Source organism: Cricetulus griseus, chromosome 8 (assembly GCF_003668045.3).
Source record: "Cricetulus griseus strain 17A/GY chromosome 8, alternate assembly CriGri-PICRH-1.0, whole genome shotgun sequence".
In the NCBI taxonomy this organism is placed as follows: domain Eukaryota; kingdom Metazoa; phylum Chordata; class Mammalia; order Rodentia; family Cricetidae; genus Cricetulus; species Cricetulus griseus.
The window spans coordinates 36,312,018-36,331,309 of NC_048601.1; the positions used below are offsets into that span (position 1 = coordinate 36,312,018).

General features: G+C 42.9%; 1 protein-coding gene across 3 annotated transcripts in view; it reads left to right on the forward strand.

Annotated features, from left to right (window-relative positions):
- Positions 1 to 6,796: 6,796 nt before the first annotated feature.
- The window catches only part of Sumf1 (sulfatase modifying factor 1), a 78,199-nt gene continuing 65,703 nt past the window's right edge, over positions 6,797 to 19,292 (forward strand). For all 3 annotated transcript variants that reach the window (XR_003487604.2, XR_004771041.1, XM_027429011.2), the window contains exons 1-3: positions 6,797 to 7,089; positions 15,433 to 15,606; positions 19,083 to 19,157. Coding sequence is in view for 1 of the 3 variants with exons in the window: in XM_027429011.2 (XP_027284812.1) it covers positions 6,826 to 7,089; positions 15,433 to 15,606; positions 19,083 to 19,157 (513 nt within the window). In the remaining 2 variants the exon portion in view is untranslated. The remainder of the gene's footprint in view (positions 7,090 to 15,432; positions 15,607 to 19,082; positions 19,158 to 19,292) is intronic.

The window sequence follows — 19,292 nt, forward strand, 5'->3', positions numbered from 1 at the left end:
TTAAGGAGAACCTGGCCAAAAACCTACATATTTTCCTGCCTTTAACCATTTCTACCTGATGAGGATGTCCTTCTGTATATATTTTTCTCTTATTGGTTGATGAATAAACCACTGATTGGCCAGTAGCCAGGCGGGAAGGATAGGTAGGGCTACCAGATGAGGAGAATTCTGGGGAGAGGAGGCAGAGAGAGAGGCTGCCAGATTAACGCCATGCTGCCAAAGGGATTATGGTAAGTCACAGACTTGTGGCTATACATAGTTTAATAGAAATGGGTTAATAATTAAGAAAGAACTAGCTAATAAGAAGCCTGAGCCATCGGCCAAACAGTTTATAGTTAATATAAGTGTCTGTATGTTTATTTGGGGCTGAAGGGCAGAAACTCTGGTTACATCTTTTTCTTTTATTTATGATATTGAGAAAAATATCCTATTTGAGTAAATTGAAATACTTGTTTTTGATATAAAATAAATTTATGATAGTGATAACCATAGCTGATAATCTTCAGCTATTTCTGTATTAAATAATGTTCTCTAAGTATTTCAGATATTTCCAGAACTTAATGTCAGTTCCACATAGGCACAATGTCTTCCTGTTTTCCTCCATATACTGTTCCTGGAATAGTGATGAAGGTTTATATTGTTGACTATACATAAATATTTGCTTAATAATTACACCACTGTGTTTATTTATTTTTTATTGTCAACTTGATACATTCTAGATTCACCTGGGAAGGGAGGACTTTACATGAAAATTTTCCTTAATTAGATTGGTCTATGGCCGTGTCTGTGAGGCATTGTTTTGATTGATGATTGATATGAAAGGATCCTGTCCTCTGTGAGTACCACCATGTTTAGGCATGTGGTCCTAGACTATATGAGAAAGTTTAGCTGAGCAAGCTAGAGAGCGATCCACTAAGCAGCATTCTTCCATGGTTTCTGCTTCAGTTCCTGCTTGAGTTTCTACTTTGACTTGCTTAATGATGGACTGTGACATAGAAGTGTAATCCAAATAGACCCTCTCCTTCCCAAGGTTTGCTTTGGTTGTGATATTTATCACAACAACAGAAGAACAAACAAGAACAGATACCAAGTTTTTAAGGCATTAAGAATACAGTATTGATTACTAAGGAATTCTGTCTCCATAGAGAATGGGAAAAGCAAGCACCATCCTTCCAGGGAGTGACAAGTGCTATGAAGACAGTGGAGGAGGGGTTGTGATGGAGCAGAAAGCAGAATGATCATATTTGAGGGTCAAAGATGACCTTGCTGAACCTGGTACTTTGTGCTGAGACATGATGGTCAAGAAAGGACCAACCACAAAAAGGTTAAAACATCCACGTGGGAAGGATAGCACATATCAAGATCCAGCCGTAGCTCTGTATTTGATGTGTCCTGTTAGTGCCAAGAAGACCATAGCTGAAACACGGTGAGCAAAAGGAAAACTTGCAGGAAGGTGAGCCAGAATGTTGTTGGTTCTGTGTGGCAGTCAGCAGGTGTGTGTGCTGAAGTGAGCCTTTAAGAGAGCATGCAAAGTGTTGAGTCATCTTTCAGTGCTCAAACTAAAAGCAGTGGCTAGTTCTCCTCCTGGGAAGCCCCAGCCAATGGTTTAGCATGAAGAGAAAGGTAGGGTCTGTGCTGTGGAATATTCCTTTACACTGTGTGAAGATGTGTCTCTGTGATTGGTTTAATAAGGAGCTAAATGGCCAATAGCTAGGTAGGATTTCCAGGCACAGAGGATGCTGGGAAGAAGGGCAGGGATGGCAGGAGACAAAGAGGAAGCAGTGTAGGCAGTACAGAGTAAAAGTAACCGAGCCACATAAAAGAATGTATATGGCAAGCTGTGGGTTAATTTAAGTTATAAGTGCTAGTGGGACAAGCCTATGCTATAGGCTGAGCTCTCATAATTAATAAGTCTCTGTGTCATTTTTGTGAGCTGGTGACCCAAAGAAAATCCCAATGTCTGGCCACATATATCCACATAAGGCCTGAGAAAGCTTTAAAAACAATTCAGAACTCAGAGTCAAACGTGGCTGACTGCATTCTCTTGGGTAGGCTTGGAGGTGTCATGGGAGCATGGCTACTGGCTGCTGCTTGTGGGCTGGAATCAGCTGCCAGTGTGTGTGCTAAGCTGAGCTTTGTGGTGGCAGCTAGCAAAGCAGTGTAAGATTTGCCTCATGGGATCAGAGAATGTTGCAGATTCTCAGTAAAGACAGTTCCAGATTGGCAAAAAGAAGCTCTGAATAGGTTTCAGTGTGTTTAAAAAATGTTTGTAGGCTTAAGAAAGAAAAGAAAATGGGTCTAGACAGTCATAGGAACAAAATAAGTAGTTGATAATGAATAAAATTAAATCTTTAAAGAAAGAATAAAATGTAAAAAGGATAAGCCACATAAAGAAGGAAAATACACAGAGACTGGATCCTATATGGGGCTGTGTTAATTCAGAATTTTTTGAATGCTAATAGCAGACAACAGCTGCTGAGAGACTGTGGAAGGGACTGCTGAGTTAAACCAACCTATATACTTTAGGAATGCCTTAACTTTAAAATGGAAGTCAAAAATGTGTTATGTTGGGGGAAAGGTTATGCTTTTGTTTCCAAAGGAAATGATGGGAGAGGGTCCAGCTTACTTTAAGCAGTCCCTCCCTGGCCTGGTGGTCCTGGATTCTATAAGAAAGCAGGCTTAGCATGAGGGAGCAAGCCAGTAAGCAGCATTCCATAAACCTCTGCATCAGTTCCTGCCTCCAAGTTCCTGCCCTGCTTGAGTTCCTGTCCCTTACTTCCCTCAGAAAGGGACTGTGACAAGCTGAAATAAACCCTTTCCTCCTCAAGATGATTTTAGTCATGGTGTTTCATTACAGCAACAGAAGCCCAAACCACGAATCAAAGAAGGTCTTTGAGTCACAAACACATGTCAACACTGACCTTTTGAAAGGGAAAAGCAAATCCTTGCTCTGGAATATGTACTATGTAGAGTATACACAGATAGCTTTGGTTGGCACGGTGACCTTTTAGCCTCACCAAACCAAAATATGGGAATAGTAATAGGTTTCTTGCCAACTGTTTGTTATGTCAAAGAAAAAATATATGGAAGCTTTTGGCAAACTTCTCTAAAACAGCCAACATGTAGGAAAGTGCTGTATATTAAAAAAACTTAAATATGTTAGAATAGTTCAGTATGCACTCACATATTTATCAATTAGTTACCACAGTTATCAACTGGTGACCCATCTTGTCTTATGTGGCTTTTGGGGGGATTTTAAGGAATCAAGTCCCCAGCATCACACACACAGTGTTTCTATATGTATTAATCAGGAAAGGAATTGCTTAAAAATTTATCTCAAATGCATGAGAGTTTTGTCTGCATTGCTGTAAAGTGCATTGCATGCATGCCTGGTACCTTCAGAGGCACTGGACCCTTTGGAACTGGAGTTACATGGATGGTTGCAAGTTGCCATGTGAATGTAGGAAACTGAACCTGAATCCATTGGAAGTGCAGACAGTGATCTTTTTAAAAATATTTACTTATTTATTATTTTTAAAAATTTCATTTTACATTCTAATCAAAGTTCTTCCTCCCACTCCTCTTTCCATCCCCCTCTACTCCCCCCAGTCCACTCTTTCCCATCCACCCCTCCCAACAGGTAAGGGCTCCCATGGGGAGTCAATAGAGTTTGACACATTAAGTTGGGGCAGGACCAAAGCCCCTTACCCCTGTGTTAAGACTGGGCATGGCATCCCTTCACAGGAAATGGGTTCTAACAAGCTAGCTCAAGCACCAGGGATAGATCCTGGCCATACTACCAGGGGCCCTTCAGATAGCTCAAGCTACTGCGCCATCTTTTTAGCTCTCAAAAATTAATTCCTTTTAATAAAGAACAGTAAAAACACAAACAGTCACAAATACCATTATTACTGCTAACAACCCAAAAGCAGGGACTGGAGCGATTACCCAGTGATTAAGAACACTTGTTACTCTGCCAGAGGATCCAAGTTTGAGTCTCAATTATACTATACCATTGGTGTCTTTTCCCCTTCAGGTTGGTCTCAAGCTCTTGGGCTTCACTGACTTTGGCATCAACCTGCAGGATATCTTATAATAATATCTGAGCAGCTCCATCATCTCAGACCATTGTTGTGTCTATTTTTTATTTAGATACAATCATTTTATATATCAACCACCCGCTTCCCTCTCCCTCTCATCCTCTCATGTCCCCTACCAACCCATCCATACCTGCTCCCCAAGGATAGTGAGGCCTTCCAATGGGGAATCATCAAAGTCTGTCATATCATTTGGGGGAGGGCCTAGGTCCTCCTTGGTGTATCTGGGCTGAAATAGTATCCCTCAATAGGAAATAGCCTCCCAAAGTCCATTTGTGCACCAGGGATAAATACTAGTTCCACTGTTAGAGGTCCCATAGATTGCCCAGGCCTCCTAACTGGCACCCACATTCAGAGGGCTTGGTTCAGTCCAGTGCTTGTTCCCCAGCTTTACAACTGGGGTCCGTGTGCCCTCACTAGGTCAGGTCAGCTGGTTCTGTAGGTTTCACCAGCACAGTCTTGATTTTTTTGCTCATTCCTTCTCCCTCTGTACAACTGGATTCCAGGAGTATGGCTCAGTGCTTAGTTCTGGGTGCCTACTTCTGATTCCATCAGATACTGGATGAAAGCTTTAGGGTGGCAATTAAGGTAGTCATCAATCTCATTATAGGGGAAGGGCATCAAAGGCAGCCTCTCCACCACTGCCTAGGTTCTTAGTTTGGATCATCTTGTGGATCTCTGAACATTTTCCTAGTGACAGATTTCTCTTTAAACTTATACTGGCTCCCTCTATTAAGGTATCTTTTCTTGCTCTCCTCTATTCTTCCCCTGACTCAGTCTTCCTGATCCCTCTTATTCTCCTCCCGCTCCTGTTCTCCCCTTCTCTTTTTCCTACCTCCCTTCCCTCCCCTCCCTCTCCATGCTCCCAATTTGCTCAGGAGTTCTTGTCCCTTTCCCCTTCTTCAGGGGACCATGTGTGTCTCTCTTAGGGTCCTCCTTGTTTTCTAGTTTCCCCCCTGGTAATCCTTTGCTCTATGTCTAATATCCATATATGAGTGAGTGCGTACCATGCTTGTCTTTCTGTAATTGGGTTACCTCACTCAGGATGGTTTCTTCCTGTTCCATCCATTTGCCTATGATTTTCAAGATTTAATTTTTTTCTGCTGAATAATACTCCATTGTGTAAACGTGCCACATTTTCTCCATCTATCTTCAGTTGAGGGGCATCTAGGCTGCTTCCAGGTTCTGGCTATTACAAACAATGCTGCTATGAACATGGTTGAACAGATGTCCTTGTTGTATGAATGTGCATACTTTGGGTATATGCCCAAGAATGCAATTGCTGGATCTTGTGGTAGACTGGTTCTCATTTTCCTGAGGAACTGCCATACTGATTTCCATCTTACACCGGCCAGAATGTTGTGTCTATTTTTATCTGTAGATTCCCCCTTTCATCTTACTTTTGTTTTTTGTCTTACAGTCTATGTACAGATGGAACTGTAGAATAAACTTCTACACTTTAATAAGCTATGGTTGATAGGTATGTAATACTAACCCTCTACATGCCAAGGCAGGATCAGGAGTTCAAAGCCATCCTGGATTATGTCACACGGCTTTGTCAAAACAAACAACAAAACCCCATGATATCTTCAAAATGCACCAGAATATTAAAGACCTAGTTAACACAAAAGGTTCACCTGGGCATGGTGAGTAGTTGTACCCCTGTAATCTCATCAGTTTGGAGGCAGAGAAATAAGGATTTCAGAAAGTTTGAGTCCAGCTTGTCTACACAGTAAGTTCCAGGTTAGTCAGGACACACATGGTATCTTTAAAATAAGCAGTCGGGGGCAGAGGAGAGGTGGAGCTGGACAATATCCAGCATGCATTAGAAACCTGGCCCTGCCCAAACCTGAGACTCCATTGCTTTGAGAAGAGATAGAGACTGGATAGCTATCACCTGGGTTTCCTGGCTTCCATTTTAGCTTCGAGTTCAGTAAAGTAACTGTCTCAGAGAGTGATAGGACAGAACATCTGATGTCCCCTTCTGGCCTTGGCAGCCACCCCTCCCCCCACACAGAGTCTACAGATTGCTGTACCCTTTGCTCATTAAAGTGTTGCATTTCCAGCAAGTTACCAGGTGATGCTCTGCTGTTGGCATGGCCCAAACTTTGAGAAGTGTTGTACACATCCCATAGTCTAGATCCCTAACTCTACTCACTGGTGTACTGTCCTCCACCATGTTCATTTTCCTTTTTGGGTCCATATACTGAATTACTTATAATGGCTAAAATTCAGGGTTACCAGCTAAATTCCTTGGGCTTAGATTTCATTTATTCATTTTATGTGATTTGGTTATGTCACTTAATTGTTTTGTCAACCTGATATTTCAGAATCATTATGAGATTAAATAGGGTTTTTTAAAAATGAATTACCTATTTAATGTAGTTCTGGTACTTAGAAAATGCTGACTGAGGGCTGGAGAATTGACTCAGCCGTTAAAGGCTAGACTTACAATAATATATATATATATATATATATATATATATATATGCTGAATAAATTATGATTATCATTTTTCAACCACGAAACTAGAGAGGGGTGCATTGTCCATGGAAGACCTTGAATATTGTAGCGTTTTGTTGTGTTTTTCATACTTTTAACACCAGCTAGAGAGTTCAGATCAAACTACCTGGGAACATTTTCAGTCTATTTCTTAACTCAGCTAAAACCACCACTTGAAGCCAGGCAGGTCACGTGACCAACCGGATCACATGATTTGCGGAACAACATGGCTGCGCCCGTGCGAAGGCCAGCTCTCGGTTGCTGTACTGGGCTGACTCGTGTCTTCTGGCTACTGGTGCTGGCGTTCGGGGCAGCAGGAAGTGAAGAGGCCGGGGCCGGGGAAGGCGCGGCGTCCCTCGCCGGCTCATGCGGCTGCGGAACGCCCCAGAGGCCCGGGGCCCATGGCAGCTCAGCGGCCGCGCAGCGCTACTCCCGGAAGGCGAACGCCCCGGGCCTGGCCTCCGGCCCGCGGCCGCTCGCGCTCACCAAGGTGAGCCTTCCATTCTTCGGGGCGTGTGGGTGCCGTAGGACTTCGGCATGAGGCCGGGATGAGCCAGGCTAGGGGTGACCAGGAAGGCCTGCTAAGGGTATAACCACACCCCAAGTCGCTCAGATGATGATCCCATTTGAAGGGAGACCCCGCTTCCTGCTCCTCCCCTACCTGGAGGTGGGCAGGGTTTCGTGGCTGTGTTTATTACTGAAGCTTAGAGTTTAGCTAGAAGAGTGTTGTCCATTTTATTTATTTTTTTTAACATCTTATTGTCCATCCGTCCCTTCCTCCATCCTGCTGTCCAGGTGAAGAGCTAGGAATTTAAAGTCAGATGGTTTCGGATTTAAGTTCTCAGTTCTCGTTTTAGTACCTATGGAGACTGAGTCTCCATCACTGCCTTGAACTCATTTACAGTCTATTTCAGAGGTATCTGCTTGAGGAGAGCAGTCTTGTGTTAATTTATCCTGTGTGCTTAGCACTTTGAGCACAAGGAAGGATCAAGCCCCGTGTACCTACTTTATTGCTTTTGTTTATGTCTTTTGCACAGTGCCTAGGTGTGTTAGAAAACAGTGAATCAAGAAATAGTTCTTCATTCTACCTGCTAGCTGCTTGTCTGTGTGTGTGTTTGTAGAATAAACTTAAGGGAATTCACCCCAGGTCCTCAGAATAACACCCCCCCCTTTTGTATTCCTATATAGTCCATCCTTGTTTCCCAGCTGTCTTTTCTTTCCTCTATGTTAATTGGCACTGATGTTCAGGACTTGGTGAGGGGTTAAGATCCCCTGTGGGCCTTACCAGATCTTTTCCCTCCAATAGTTCCATAGATTGACACAGTGGTAGCTGGTACTGCAACAACTAAAAGATGCTTGTCTGCAGATTTCCCTTTCTGCTAAGCTGTGGAGATGGTGGCACTTAGAGCTATGACTACTTTTCCCTATTCTATAAATGCCCATATCATTTGGGGGTGTGCTGTGCCCAATGGCACCTTGTATATTTTACTTACGATAGTGTTGTTTTCCTGTTACATACTTGGTGATAGAAACAGGTTTGGACCTGTTTCTCCATGGACTACCCTCCCCCAATGCCTAACCTATTTTAGGTATTCTGTAATAATCCTTTAGGTGATGGTTTGTCTCTTTTGGTAAGTACAATATTGAAAAGCTACTTTGTGGGGCAAAAGCTATCAGGTACTTTTAAAAGAAGTCTTTGTAAACATACACTTCCACTGTATCCACCCTCCCAAGAATCCTGGGCAGTGTGTTATCTTCTAGTTCATAGGTGAGGCAACTGAAGCTTCATGAATCAAATCTCAGTGCTGGATGAAATCGGATGCCATTCCCTTCCTCCTATGAGTAATGTCTGTGTGTGGTGTGGCTGCATAGGTCTTATGAAGCTAACATAGCTGTTGACATACACATTTCTTTTGCCTGAGCCTTTTATGTTAAGTTTAAGGAGTAGAAAGAAGGAAATGGAAATAGAGCCTTCCAAAGGAGTTGTATATGAGTTTATTTCACTTATGCACAAAGCAGAATTCTTACAGTAGCAAATAGAATCAAGATAGCTTAGGAAGGAGAGATTTATAGGTTTTTCTATACTTGGGAAGTTCAAGAAAGCACATGGCTGTATACACAGCTGGGTTCAGGGCATCAGCCAGCATCTCCAGGCCCATCGCTGGCTGTCCTTTGGGTCATCTTATTCCAGTTTGGCTCTGTTTCTAGTTAACATCCCATCTCCCAGACCAGTTGGAAGAGGAAGAGTTCCTTTTTAGTAGCTCCAGGAAAAGTATCCAGGTGAACTTTGAGCCATGAACCTGTCCGGAGTTGAATCTTTGTGGTCAGAGAATGGCAGGATTGGCCAATCTGTAATGTACACATTGTATTCCTACATTGTCATATACTATTTAAACTTACTGAGAAATTGGCTCTGGAGGTGAGGTTGGCTCCCTCACTTTAAACCCAAGCACGTTTGTCCAAAATGTCCCTCAAGATCCTTTATGCCAGGATGGAGGAAACATTGTATCCTTGAACCCTACTGAGAGATATCTTCCCAAACCGTAGACTCAGCTATTATTTCTCCCATGATACAACAAAGCCTCTGGTGGGAATGGTTAATGGGAAGCCTACCCAGGAGATTACTTTCTGCCTCGGGCCTCCCCTCCCCCATTTTTCCTGGATCAGAGGCTCCAGCTAGCTCTTTGGTGCCTGGAACTACCCCAGTCAGTCTCTGCTGGGTATTGTTTCTGATCTGATGCTCTACAAGCTTACTGTTTACCAGATAAACTCACCCGTTGGAGACCCAAAGCATGGCTATCATAGATCATGACAGATCATGTATACAGAACACAGGCCTTTGCCGTGGGATGTGTGCTTGACTCATCCATCTTCACATGGGGCACACATGTTCAGCGAGGTTTTGAGAAGGGATTTTTCAAAAGGGACTTCAGATGCTTCTGCTTGTATAGATGCTGGCTTGGCAAAACTAGCAGTTGCTCACTGGACTTTATGGTTGTGCGCAGCCTAAGCCTAGTTCTGTGGAATGGGATAATTCTCGAATACCTTACACTTCAGTCTTTTTTTAAAAAAAATATATAAGTTTAAGTGTGTGTGTGTGTGTGTGTGTGTGTGTGTGTGTGTGTGTGTGTTTATGTATGTCCTTCCATGAAGGTCAAGGGACAATTTTAAGGAGTCAGTTTTCTCAATCTACTTTTACATGGGTTCTGGGGATCATATTCAGGTTGCCAGGCTGGTGCAGTAAGTGGTCTTACACTCCGAACTGTCTCACTAGCCCCTACAGAAGCTATGGTGCAGCAGGTTTGTTTGTTTGTTTATTTTAAACTCACCTTTAGACACAGGCAAGAATAGATTAGTGGACTTTTAATTTGACTTCAGGTCTTGAAGAGTGAAATACCTGGATGTATGGAATTTCACTAGAATGGACATTTTACATTGGTAGGTCAGAAAGCCTGATTAGTATAAGTTAAAAATTTTGATCTACCTAGAGCAGTCTAGAGCTATTTTTACCTATATCCTCCAGAATGGAAACTTGGCCTATTCAGTACTCTCTGCCTCTATTGTTTAATCAAAGAGGGAAAAGAAATTAGGCTAGGAGTCCACAGTGCTAGCTTAGTGTTGGTCTTAGTGTTGTTGGTGTTCACCTTGGGGGAGAAGAGTTTGAGAAATAATTAGTAATTGTGGAAGTCTGTAGGGTACAGTGTGTGTGTGCACAGCTTTCATGGGCTGTGGGTTTGAGCTGAGGGACATGAAGCTGTTCTCAGAGCAAGGCCCTGTCTTCTGTGGACATGTTTTTTTTTTTTTTCTCCTTTCCCTACTTTCTTTAAGTGCTTTATGAAACCTTTTCTTGTTGGTGGGAGGGTGGTGGTGACCATGTAGCTCAGGCTTGCCTTGAATTCATGATACTCTTGCCTTTTCAAGTGTTGTGATAACAGCACCAAATATGACTCTTTATGAAACTTTTGTGGGATCTGAAGACTCGTTTTAAGACTATTTTGACATTTTAAAAGAAATTATGTGCATGTGAGTGCAAGTGCCCATGGAAGTGCTGTGTGACGCTGTTGCTAGAGAGATATAAACATCTACTCACCCTAGATGGAGAACTGACTACAGATCAAAGCAAGGATGCCACCAGATTCCAACTAGGGGTTACTCACAGGAACATGGATGAGGGGTTACTTACAGGAGCAGAAATGACTCAAAGACAGCTGCATCACCAAAGTTCACCCCAGCATGGGTGACAGTTCACAAAGCTGGAACCCTGGAGCACACTGCACAGCCTTCAGTTTAACAGTTTGGAGGGCTTAGGCTGGTCTCTGTCTCTTCCAGGCAGTTCAGCTCGTCTGTGAGTACCTCTTAGCAGTTCTTACTGATTACATATGCTAGGGAGAGAGGGACCCTGTGAATCTGGTTAGTTTCAGGGACTTCCATCAACTTTCTTTCCTTCCTGGCCTTAATGAGTTTCCCCGAAGGAAGGAATGCTTCACATCCTCTTAGAAGACCCTGTTTCATCTCTCTGTAAGCATTCTGCATTGTAAGTGGCCTCCTTTCGAGGGAGGGAGGTTTTAATCTAGGAGGAAACTGCTACACGACAGGAGGCTGGACGAGGGAAGCTGGAGTTACAAGTTGTGAGCCACCCAAAGTGGGTGCTGGGACCTGAACTCCGATTCTCTGAGAGCAGTACATGCTGGTAACTCTCCAGCTCCTATTTCAAGACTACTCTTGAAACTTTTGTTTGAAATCTTAAGTTTTTCTACTTCTTTGAAGAGCTGTCTCTAAAAATCCCACTTTTCTCATAAGGACTGTAGAATCTGTGTACAGGTGTTACAGAGGATGAAGAACGATGGGTAAATCTAGTTCAGTCCCCAAGCCAAGGCTATTACAGGTTTCACTATGACCCATGTAGTTCATGGCCGAGACTTACAAATGAAATGGACTTTTGATCATTTTGCCTATGAGTCAGTCAAAAGAGTAACTTATTCCTCATATTTGTGGTCTTACATGTTCAGTCAGTGAAGATCATTTGCCTTTTGATTGTGAATCTTGTGCCATGTGGTGTGCTGGAGGTTTAGAGGTGTTAAGTTGGTTTGGGGCTCATCAGGAGCCTAAGATACCAGCAAGGAGAAACTATGTAGCTGAAGAGGCCTTGAAGATGGCTGAGTTGGTAAAGAGCTTGCCTGGCAAGCATGAGTGTGCTGCCCTGTGTTTATGATTCCAGCATTGGGGAATTGGGGAGTCAGAGACAGTAAGATACCCGAGGCTTGTTGACCAGTTTGGTCGAGCCAAACTGGTGAGCTCCAGGCCAATGAGAGACCCTGTCTTAATGCAGCTGGATTGTGTTTCTGAAGATGATACCCAGGTTGGTTCTTTGGTTTCCAAAAGCACATTCTACATGTGTGTGTCCACCTACACACACACACACACACACACACACACACACACACACACACACACACACCTACCTCTCATACCAATGTACACACAAGCATACAAGTAAATCAAACATTAAAAAAAACCTGTGTAACTAAATTATGTGTGTGTGTGAGTCAGAGAGAGAGGGGGTTCGAGGGAGGGAGGGAGGGAGGGAGGGAGAGAGAGAGAGAGAGAGAGAGAGAGAGAGAGAGAGAGAGAGGGGGGGGGAGGAAAGATATTACAATAGCTAGAGATGTGTCAGAGGAAGCAGAATGAGATGCCATAACACAGATAGCTAAGAGAAGGATGTTTGACAGGAGAGGCCTGGGGAGGAGGTGGTCCTTGAACAGTGACATACTTTATAAAGAGACAAGGTAGCTTATGAAACTTACGCATAGAGTACAAGTAAGAGGTGATAAGTGTTAGATTCCAATGCTTTGACACTGTGCCCTAAAATGTGATAGGAATTCCTGTACAATTTTAAATGGGAAATTAGGTTTGATTGGGTCGACACTTCAATTTGTTGATTAGTTTCTTTATGCATTTATGTTGAGACAAGGTCTCACTGTGTAGCTTTGGCCTACCAGAAACCTGCCATGTAGACCCGCTGATCTTGAGCTCACAGACATCTATATACTGCTGTCTCCCTAGTGCTGGGATTGAAGGTGTGGGCTGCCATGAATTATTAATAGTTGTTACATTAACATGGTTCTAAAATTTAAAAAGAATTGGGTGTAGAGTGAGAAAAATATTCACTTATACTATTCCCCTGAGACAATCAAATGCAAGTAAATCTTGAAATCCGTAACCCTAAAGTCCCCTGTTCTTAACCTCCTCTCCCTCACACATGGGGTGATATCACTTCCTCTGTGCACTCTGGTCTCCCTTCCCCCGGAGTTCTGCATTGATGAGACTGCTTCATGCCACCATATTAAAAGGTTCCTCTTTTCCTCCTTATGTCTGCTTTGTTTTCTGTTTCTACATGGCCTGACCATAAGCTTCAGCAATACATTACTGATCATTTAGGTTTTTTTCTCCCCAGTTTTTCTCTGTGGCAGAGCTATGGTGCTTGTTGTGTTGGATACAGAATGCTGACATTTCCAGAGAGCTCAATGGGGACCTAAATCCTTGATAAATGAATGACTGGGTGGCATAAATGGTGTCAGGAACGGAGAGATGTGACTGGGTGAGACTGGAGCCTGGGAGGCTCGTGTGAGGTACTGAAGTTGCCTGGGCAGGAGAAGAGGGAGATACTAGGAAGAATGGGTATAGGAGGACCAGCCAGGCTAGGTGAGCTATGAATGTTGGGATTTGGAGATAGAGGAAGTCAAGGTTTGTTTCTTGGAACAGGATTGATACGCTGGACATACAGCACATTTGATACAAATCAACTGAAAACAGTACTAGTGGGGCTGAGAGACGGCTCAGTGGTTAACAGCACTTGCTGCGTTTGCAGAGGACGAAGGTTCAATTCCATGCAGCCACAGGGCCACTAATAATCCTGTTACAGAGGATCTGACACCCTCTTCTGGCCCTGGCACTTTGTGCATGTGGTGTGGTACCCAGACATACAGGCAGGCAAAACACTCATACATATAAATTTAAAAAATAGCGTTGTTATGACTGGAAAATACATGCACATGATTGAAGTAACCTTTGGCTGAGTGAATCTGTAGACATGGAAGATAGGGTGAGGAATCCTTTGAATCCCAACTTACATTTCTTCCTGTTCTTCTAACTCTTCTATGCTTACTGTGAAGTGCTCCCCCTCCAACTAGTAACCCTTTTGAGTTTATTTTCTCTTTCTTTGATTTGAACTCTTGTTTCTAGTTCAGAGACTTGACAGTTCATGAAATCTTAATGACCTGTAAATTGACTTTGTTCTCATGATTTTAAAACTATACCTTGTGTCTATAGAGAGTGTTCCGACAGATGGTATAGTTGAGAACCTCTTTTATTACTTATTTATTCATATACTTTGTTTTTTTTTAATACAGAAATTCCCTGTGTTTCCCTGGATATCTGCAACTAACTCTGTAGACTAGGCTAGCCTTGAACTCAAAGATCCTCCTCTTTTTGCCTCAAGTACAGGATTAATGCATACGCCACCAGTGCCCAGCTGAGGGCCTATTTTTGATTAAGATATAATTCATATATCATATAATTTAGTGATTTTGTTTTTTAGTGAAGCCAAAACTATTACTGCTATCTTATTTAGAATATTTCTGGAATATCTCCAAAGGACACCCCACATCTGTTAAGCAGTCATTCCCCATGCCTGCTGCCTCATAGTCTCTGGCTACCATAGACCTCCTTTCTGACTCTTTGAATTGTCCTGTTTTGTATATTTTATTATTTTTAAATTTTAATGTACATTTGTGTTGCAAATGTCTAGGTATTCACGTTTGCTTTGTTGAGTGCGTGCTCATATTGTATGGATGCCAGAGATTGATGTTGAAATCATTCTCTATTGCTCTTACACCTCATTTTTTATGCCAAGCATTCTAGGCAACCTCAGTGCTCTCTGATATGCCTAGTCTTACCAGCAAGCATTCTCTGGGTATGATACCCTCTCTCCATACCCCACCCCTAGCCTAGAGTAACAGGTGGGCTGCCTTGCTCACAACCTCCTCTAATTCCATCTCCAGGGGGTCCAGCACTCTCTTCTGGTCCTCCCAAGTGCCCACACACATGAGCACATACACATAGGCAAGAGACACAGACACCTACACATATGTTAAAAAGACAAAAAAAAAAAAAAAAGAATTCAGTATTTCCCTTACCTCCATAGTTCACTGTTAGCAGCAGTTTTTCCAGAACTGTCTACCTTGTATGTCCAAATCTGTTACGAGGTTCAACTAGAAAGATCACTTTAAAAAAATTTCCTTCTTTCTATGTATGACTCCATACATCATGATCATTGATGTATGGAGTGATTTTTGCGTGTGTGTGTGTGTGTGTGTGTGTGTGTGTGTGTGTGATATGTTGTATGTGTACACTCATAAATACACGCACATGTGGAGGCCAGAAGTTGACATTAGGTGTCCTTCTCAATGGCTTCTCCGCTCAATTTTTTGAGGCACAGTCTTTCACTGAACCTGGAGGTCACTGATTCAGCCAGAATTCCTGACTGTTGAGCCCTTGGTATCCTCCTGTCTGTGAACTTGCATTACCCCCACCCTCTTGGGTTACAGATCTGAGCCATCATGTCCAGCTTTTATGTGGCTGCTGGGGATCCAAACTCAGGTCTCTGTGTTTGTGCAGCAAGCACTTCCCAGGCCCTCGATTTTATTAGCTTTGCAGAGATTTCTATGATGGGAGTTTTAAGCACTGGGCGCTTGATGTGTGCTGAGGACTACAGCCTACACAGATTGACTTTGCTTTTGATGCCTGATGCCCTGTGGTTCTCCTTTCACTGCAGATGGTCCCCATCCCCGCTGGAGTGTTTACAATGGGCACTGATGATCCTCAAATCAAGCAGGATGGAGAAGCCCCTGCCAGGAGAGTCACTGTTGATGCCTTTTACATGGATGCCTATGAAGTCAGTAATGCTGATTTTGAGAAGTTCGTGAACTCAACTGGCTACTTGACAGAGGTAATGGGCTAGAGAATGGGAGGGAGAATGTGTCACATCCAGAACATTCAAGAAGGGTTTAATAACTACGAACACTGAACTCCAAACACTTTTACTTTGTGCCCAGCACTGTGATGAACACTTCCTATCTATCTTTTACCTAATTTCTCACAGCAGCTCCATGGTGTAACAAGCTGAGAATCAAAATTAATTCATCCTAATCATATGGCCGGTCAATGATTGCAATCAGGCATGGGCAGTATGGACCACAGAACCTGTGTTGCTAACCCGAATGCTGTATTATGGTAGTGTTTTTTTTAAATCCACTGGAGAGGGCTGCTGCTTACTAGACTTTCTGAGAACACAGTCAGTGTGTGATTCTTCTCAATGTACCATAGACTGCCAGTGGTTACACATGTCAGAAGTGCCTAAGTGCAGCTTTCCATTGTGTACCTTTATTCTAGTACTTTGGTGACTCAAAAGCTCTTTTCTGGAGGCAGTTTTAGGCCTTTTCCAGGAGTCACTGAATCACAGCACAAAGGCAAGAGAACATTTGTCCCAAGTGGGAACTGGGGGGTTGATTTTCTAGTTTATGACTGTTTCAGTGAGAATCTCAAATGTACTTTTTCCTAAATCCTGTCCTTTTAAAAATCTCATCAAAAACCTTTACCCTTTTTTTCAGTTGTGGAGTCCCTACTTTAAACTTTTTTTTTTTTAATTTAAAAAATTCACTTGGGTGAATGCCAAAAGCAAAACAACATTTGGATTTAGTTCTGCACTGCCTCATTTCTTTGGAATTTCCTAAAATATACGAAGTGGTCATAAATCTTGTTTGTGGATATTTGTAGTAAGCAAAAGTCTCTATTCTCTTTGTTTCATATTCTCAGCTCAATTCATAATCTGTTAGAAAAAGTGTGTGGCTGTGTGTGTGTGTATGTATGTATGTATGTATGTATGTATGTGTATGTGCCTATGTACATACTTAATTGAGGATTCGGGTGAATTCACCCATGTGTTTGTTTTGTATAAAACAAAAAGTTAATATTGAGATATCTTCCTCAATGGCTTTCTTATATTACTGTTTTAAAAATGTTTTTGTGTCTGTGTGTGTGTCTGTGTGTGTATGTATGTATATGTGTATGTATGTATATGTGTGTATGTATGTATGTATGTATGTATGTATGTATGTATGTATGTGTAGTCCTTGCCTTGGATATGGTGTTTTATATTCTCATACCATTTCAGATTTCCCTCCAATGTCTCTAACCTCATTTATGTATTCCCCACTACTCACCATATTCTAGCCCAGAGACTCTTGTCTCTGTTTTTGAGGGTGATACCCCTCCCCCTTTAGTACCTTTAGTTCCCTCTGCTTGGAACTGGAGCCCCCTGCTTATCTCTCCTTTTGTGGCTTGCTGCTGCTTCAATCTGCTTGGCTGAATTGTCCCTTTCTCCAGGAGCCTTCTACTCACTCTGCTAGAAGGCTGTTATCAACTGTTCTAACTTACAAAGCAAAATTAAGTAGTAATTATTCTATGATTTTTTTTCAGCTTGATTTTTATCTCTGCTCTTACATTTAAGCCCCTTAAGAACAGAGGCCATCCCTCCCTGAGGATTTATAGTCAGTTAATGGTTGCTAGGAGAGGGAGAGCCATTTTCTTCAATGGGATAGCCACGGGCAAGGCCCATGTGCCTGAAAATAACCTTTTACATGTTCCTGTAAGCAGCCATAATTAAACTCATTGGAACACTTACACCCGAACCCCACACCCACCCACACACCACCATACCCCACATCCACACATACCCATATCCCCACCCCCACACATTCCCACTCCACACTCCACACTCCAGCCCCCCTACACACACACCTCCTACACCTCCAGACCCACCCCCACACCCCCCCCACACACCCCCACACACACACCCAGGGACAAGGTGGAGAAAGGGCTCTATTTGGGAAGAGGATGATTATAGAAGGTGGGAAAGGAACAAGAGAGGATAATGAGTGCATAGGATCAAAGTGCTTTCTCTACATGTATGGAAATATAATAAAACTCTTTATTGCATATCATTAATATATGCTGGTAAAATGACATAATAAACCCTTTATTACATATAATTAATATATGCTCATAAAAATGTACAAAAGGACAGAGTCCATGCCTGTGAAATACTGACAACAGTAATCCTTGATTTAGTCCTGGACCAGGCATGTGGTAGGTGTTGTATATGTTGAATGAATAAGTGGCTTGGGTTGTTAGGCATCGTGATATCACTAGGATCATAGGAATACTGTCAGAGGTGAAGAAAACATTCATTCCTAGTCAGTAAAAACAGGCTGGAAGCTCTTGTGAGGCCTGATGTACAGGGATCAGGACTCAGTTAACTACACCTGGTGAGGCTAGGCCAGGCCTAGAGGAGAACTAGGGGGCATTTCACGAACTGGTCATGGTTAAAGTGAGGAGACTGGAAGGGACTGTCCATGGTCAGTCACCTTGTCTTTTTAGCTCGTTGTATTAACCGCCCCCCACCCACCCTCCCAACCCCCCCACCCCGTTTCAATGGCAGTTGTTTTGGCCTTCTTTCAGCCCCATAATTAGAATCTCCAGGGTTGGAGAGCAGCAGTCTGAGTTTTAACAAACTGTGCCTGTGAGCCCAGCCACATAAGACGGGGAGCTGCCAGCCTAGGCAGCTACTGGGGAGCCCCAGTATGAGGCCTTATGTCTCGTGGATGTGTAAGAGCAGTTAGCAGCATAGGAGGAAAACTTAGAGCAGTAGAGTCCCAGGTAGTGGAGGTCACAGGGTCCTACTTTCAGAGCAGATATTGGTGAAGATTTGTGATAGCACTGTCAAACAATGATTGAAATAAGATTTCCACCTGATGCTTAGATTGGTCCCTTGACAACTGTAAACCCATGGAATGTGTTAGAGAATCAGCATGCAATGCCTTCTAATTCTTTTAGGTAGATCCTAGGAACAGAGCAGAGGACAAACAGTTTGCTTGTGTAATATCACATATACAAAATACTGTCATTTCTCAGTTATTTACAATATTGGGAGAAGTATGTGTCTTCCACAGGGCATTCAGCTTCCCAGAATCTAATCTCTTCTAGCTTGCAGTCTTACCAGCTCATATGAAGGTAGTCTTGTGAGTGACATGAACCTGGTTTTTTGTTTTGTTTTGTTTTATTTCCAAGACAAGGTTTCTCTGTGGCTTTGGAGGCTGTCCTGGAACTAGCTCTTGTAGACAAGGCTGGTCTCGAACCCACAGAGATTCGCCTGCCTCTGCCTCCCAAGTGCTGGGACTAAAGGCGTGTGCCACCACTGCCTGGTGACATGACCCTGTTTTAAGAGGAACTTGGACACTCTCAAGTCATTTCTGAGTAGTTTGGGAAGTCATTGGGAAAACCTGAATCTACTTGGATGTGAGAAAAAAAATGGCACCCTGGAAGCCTGTGACTCTAACCTTCTCCAGTTTTTTCTTACCCTTATAGGCAGAGAAGTTTGGTGACTCCTTTGTCTTTGAAGGCATGTTGAGTGAGCAAGTGAAGGCGCACATCCACCAAGCAGTAAGTAGTACTTAAACAGGCTCTCTCATTTCTCGGGGGCTCATCAGAAATTACAAATACTACCTTCCTCTCCCTGCTGGTGCCTAACCATTCTCCCGGTGTAGATTTGCTCTGAGTCACAGGCCCATGGGCCAG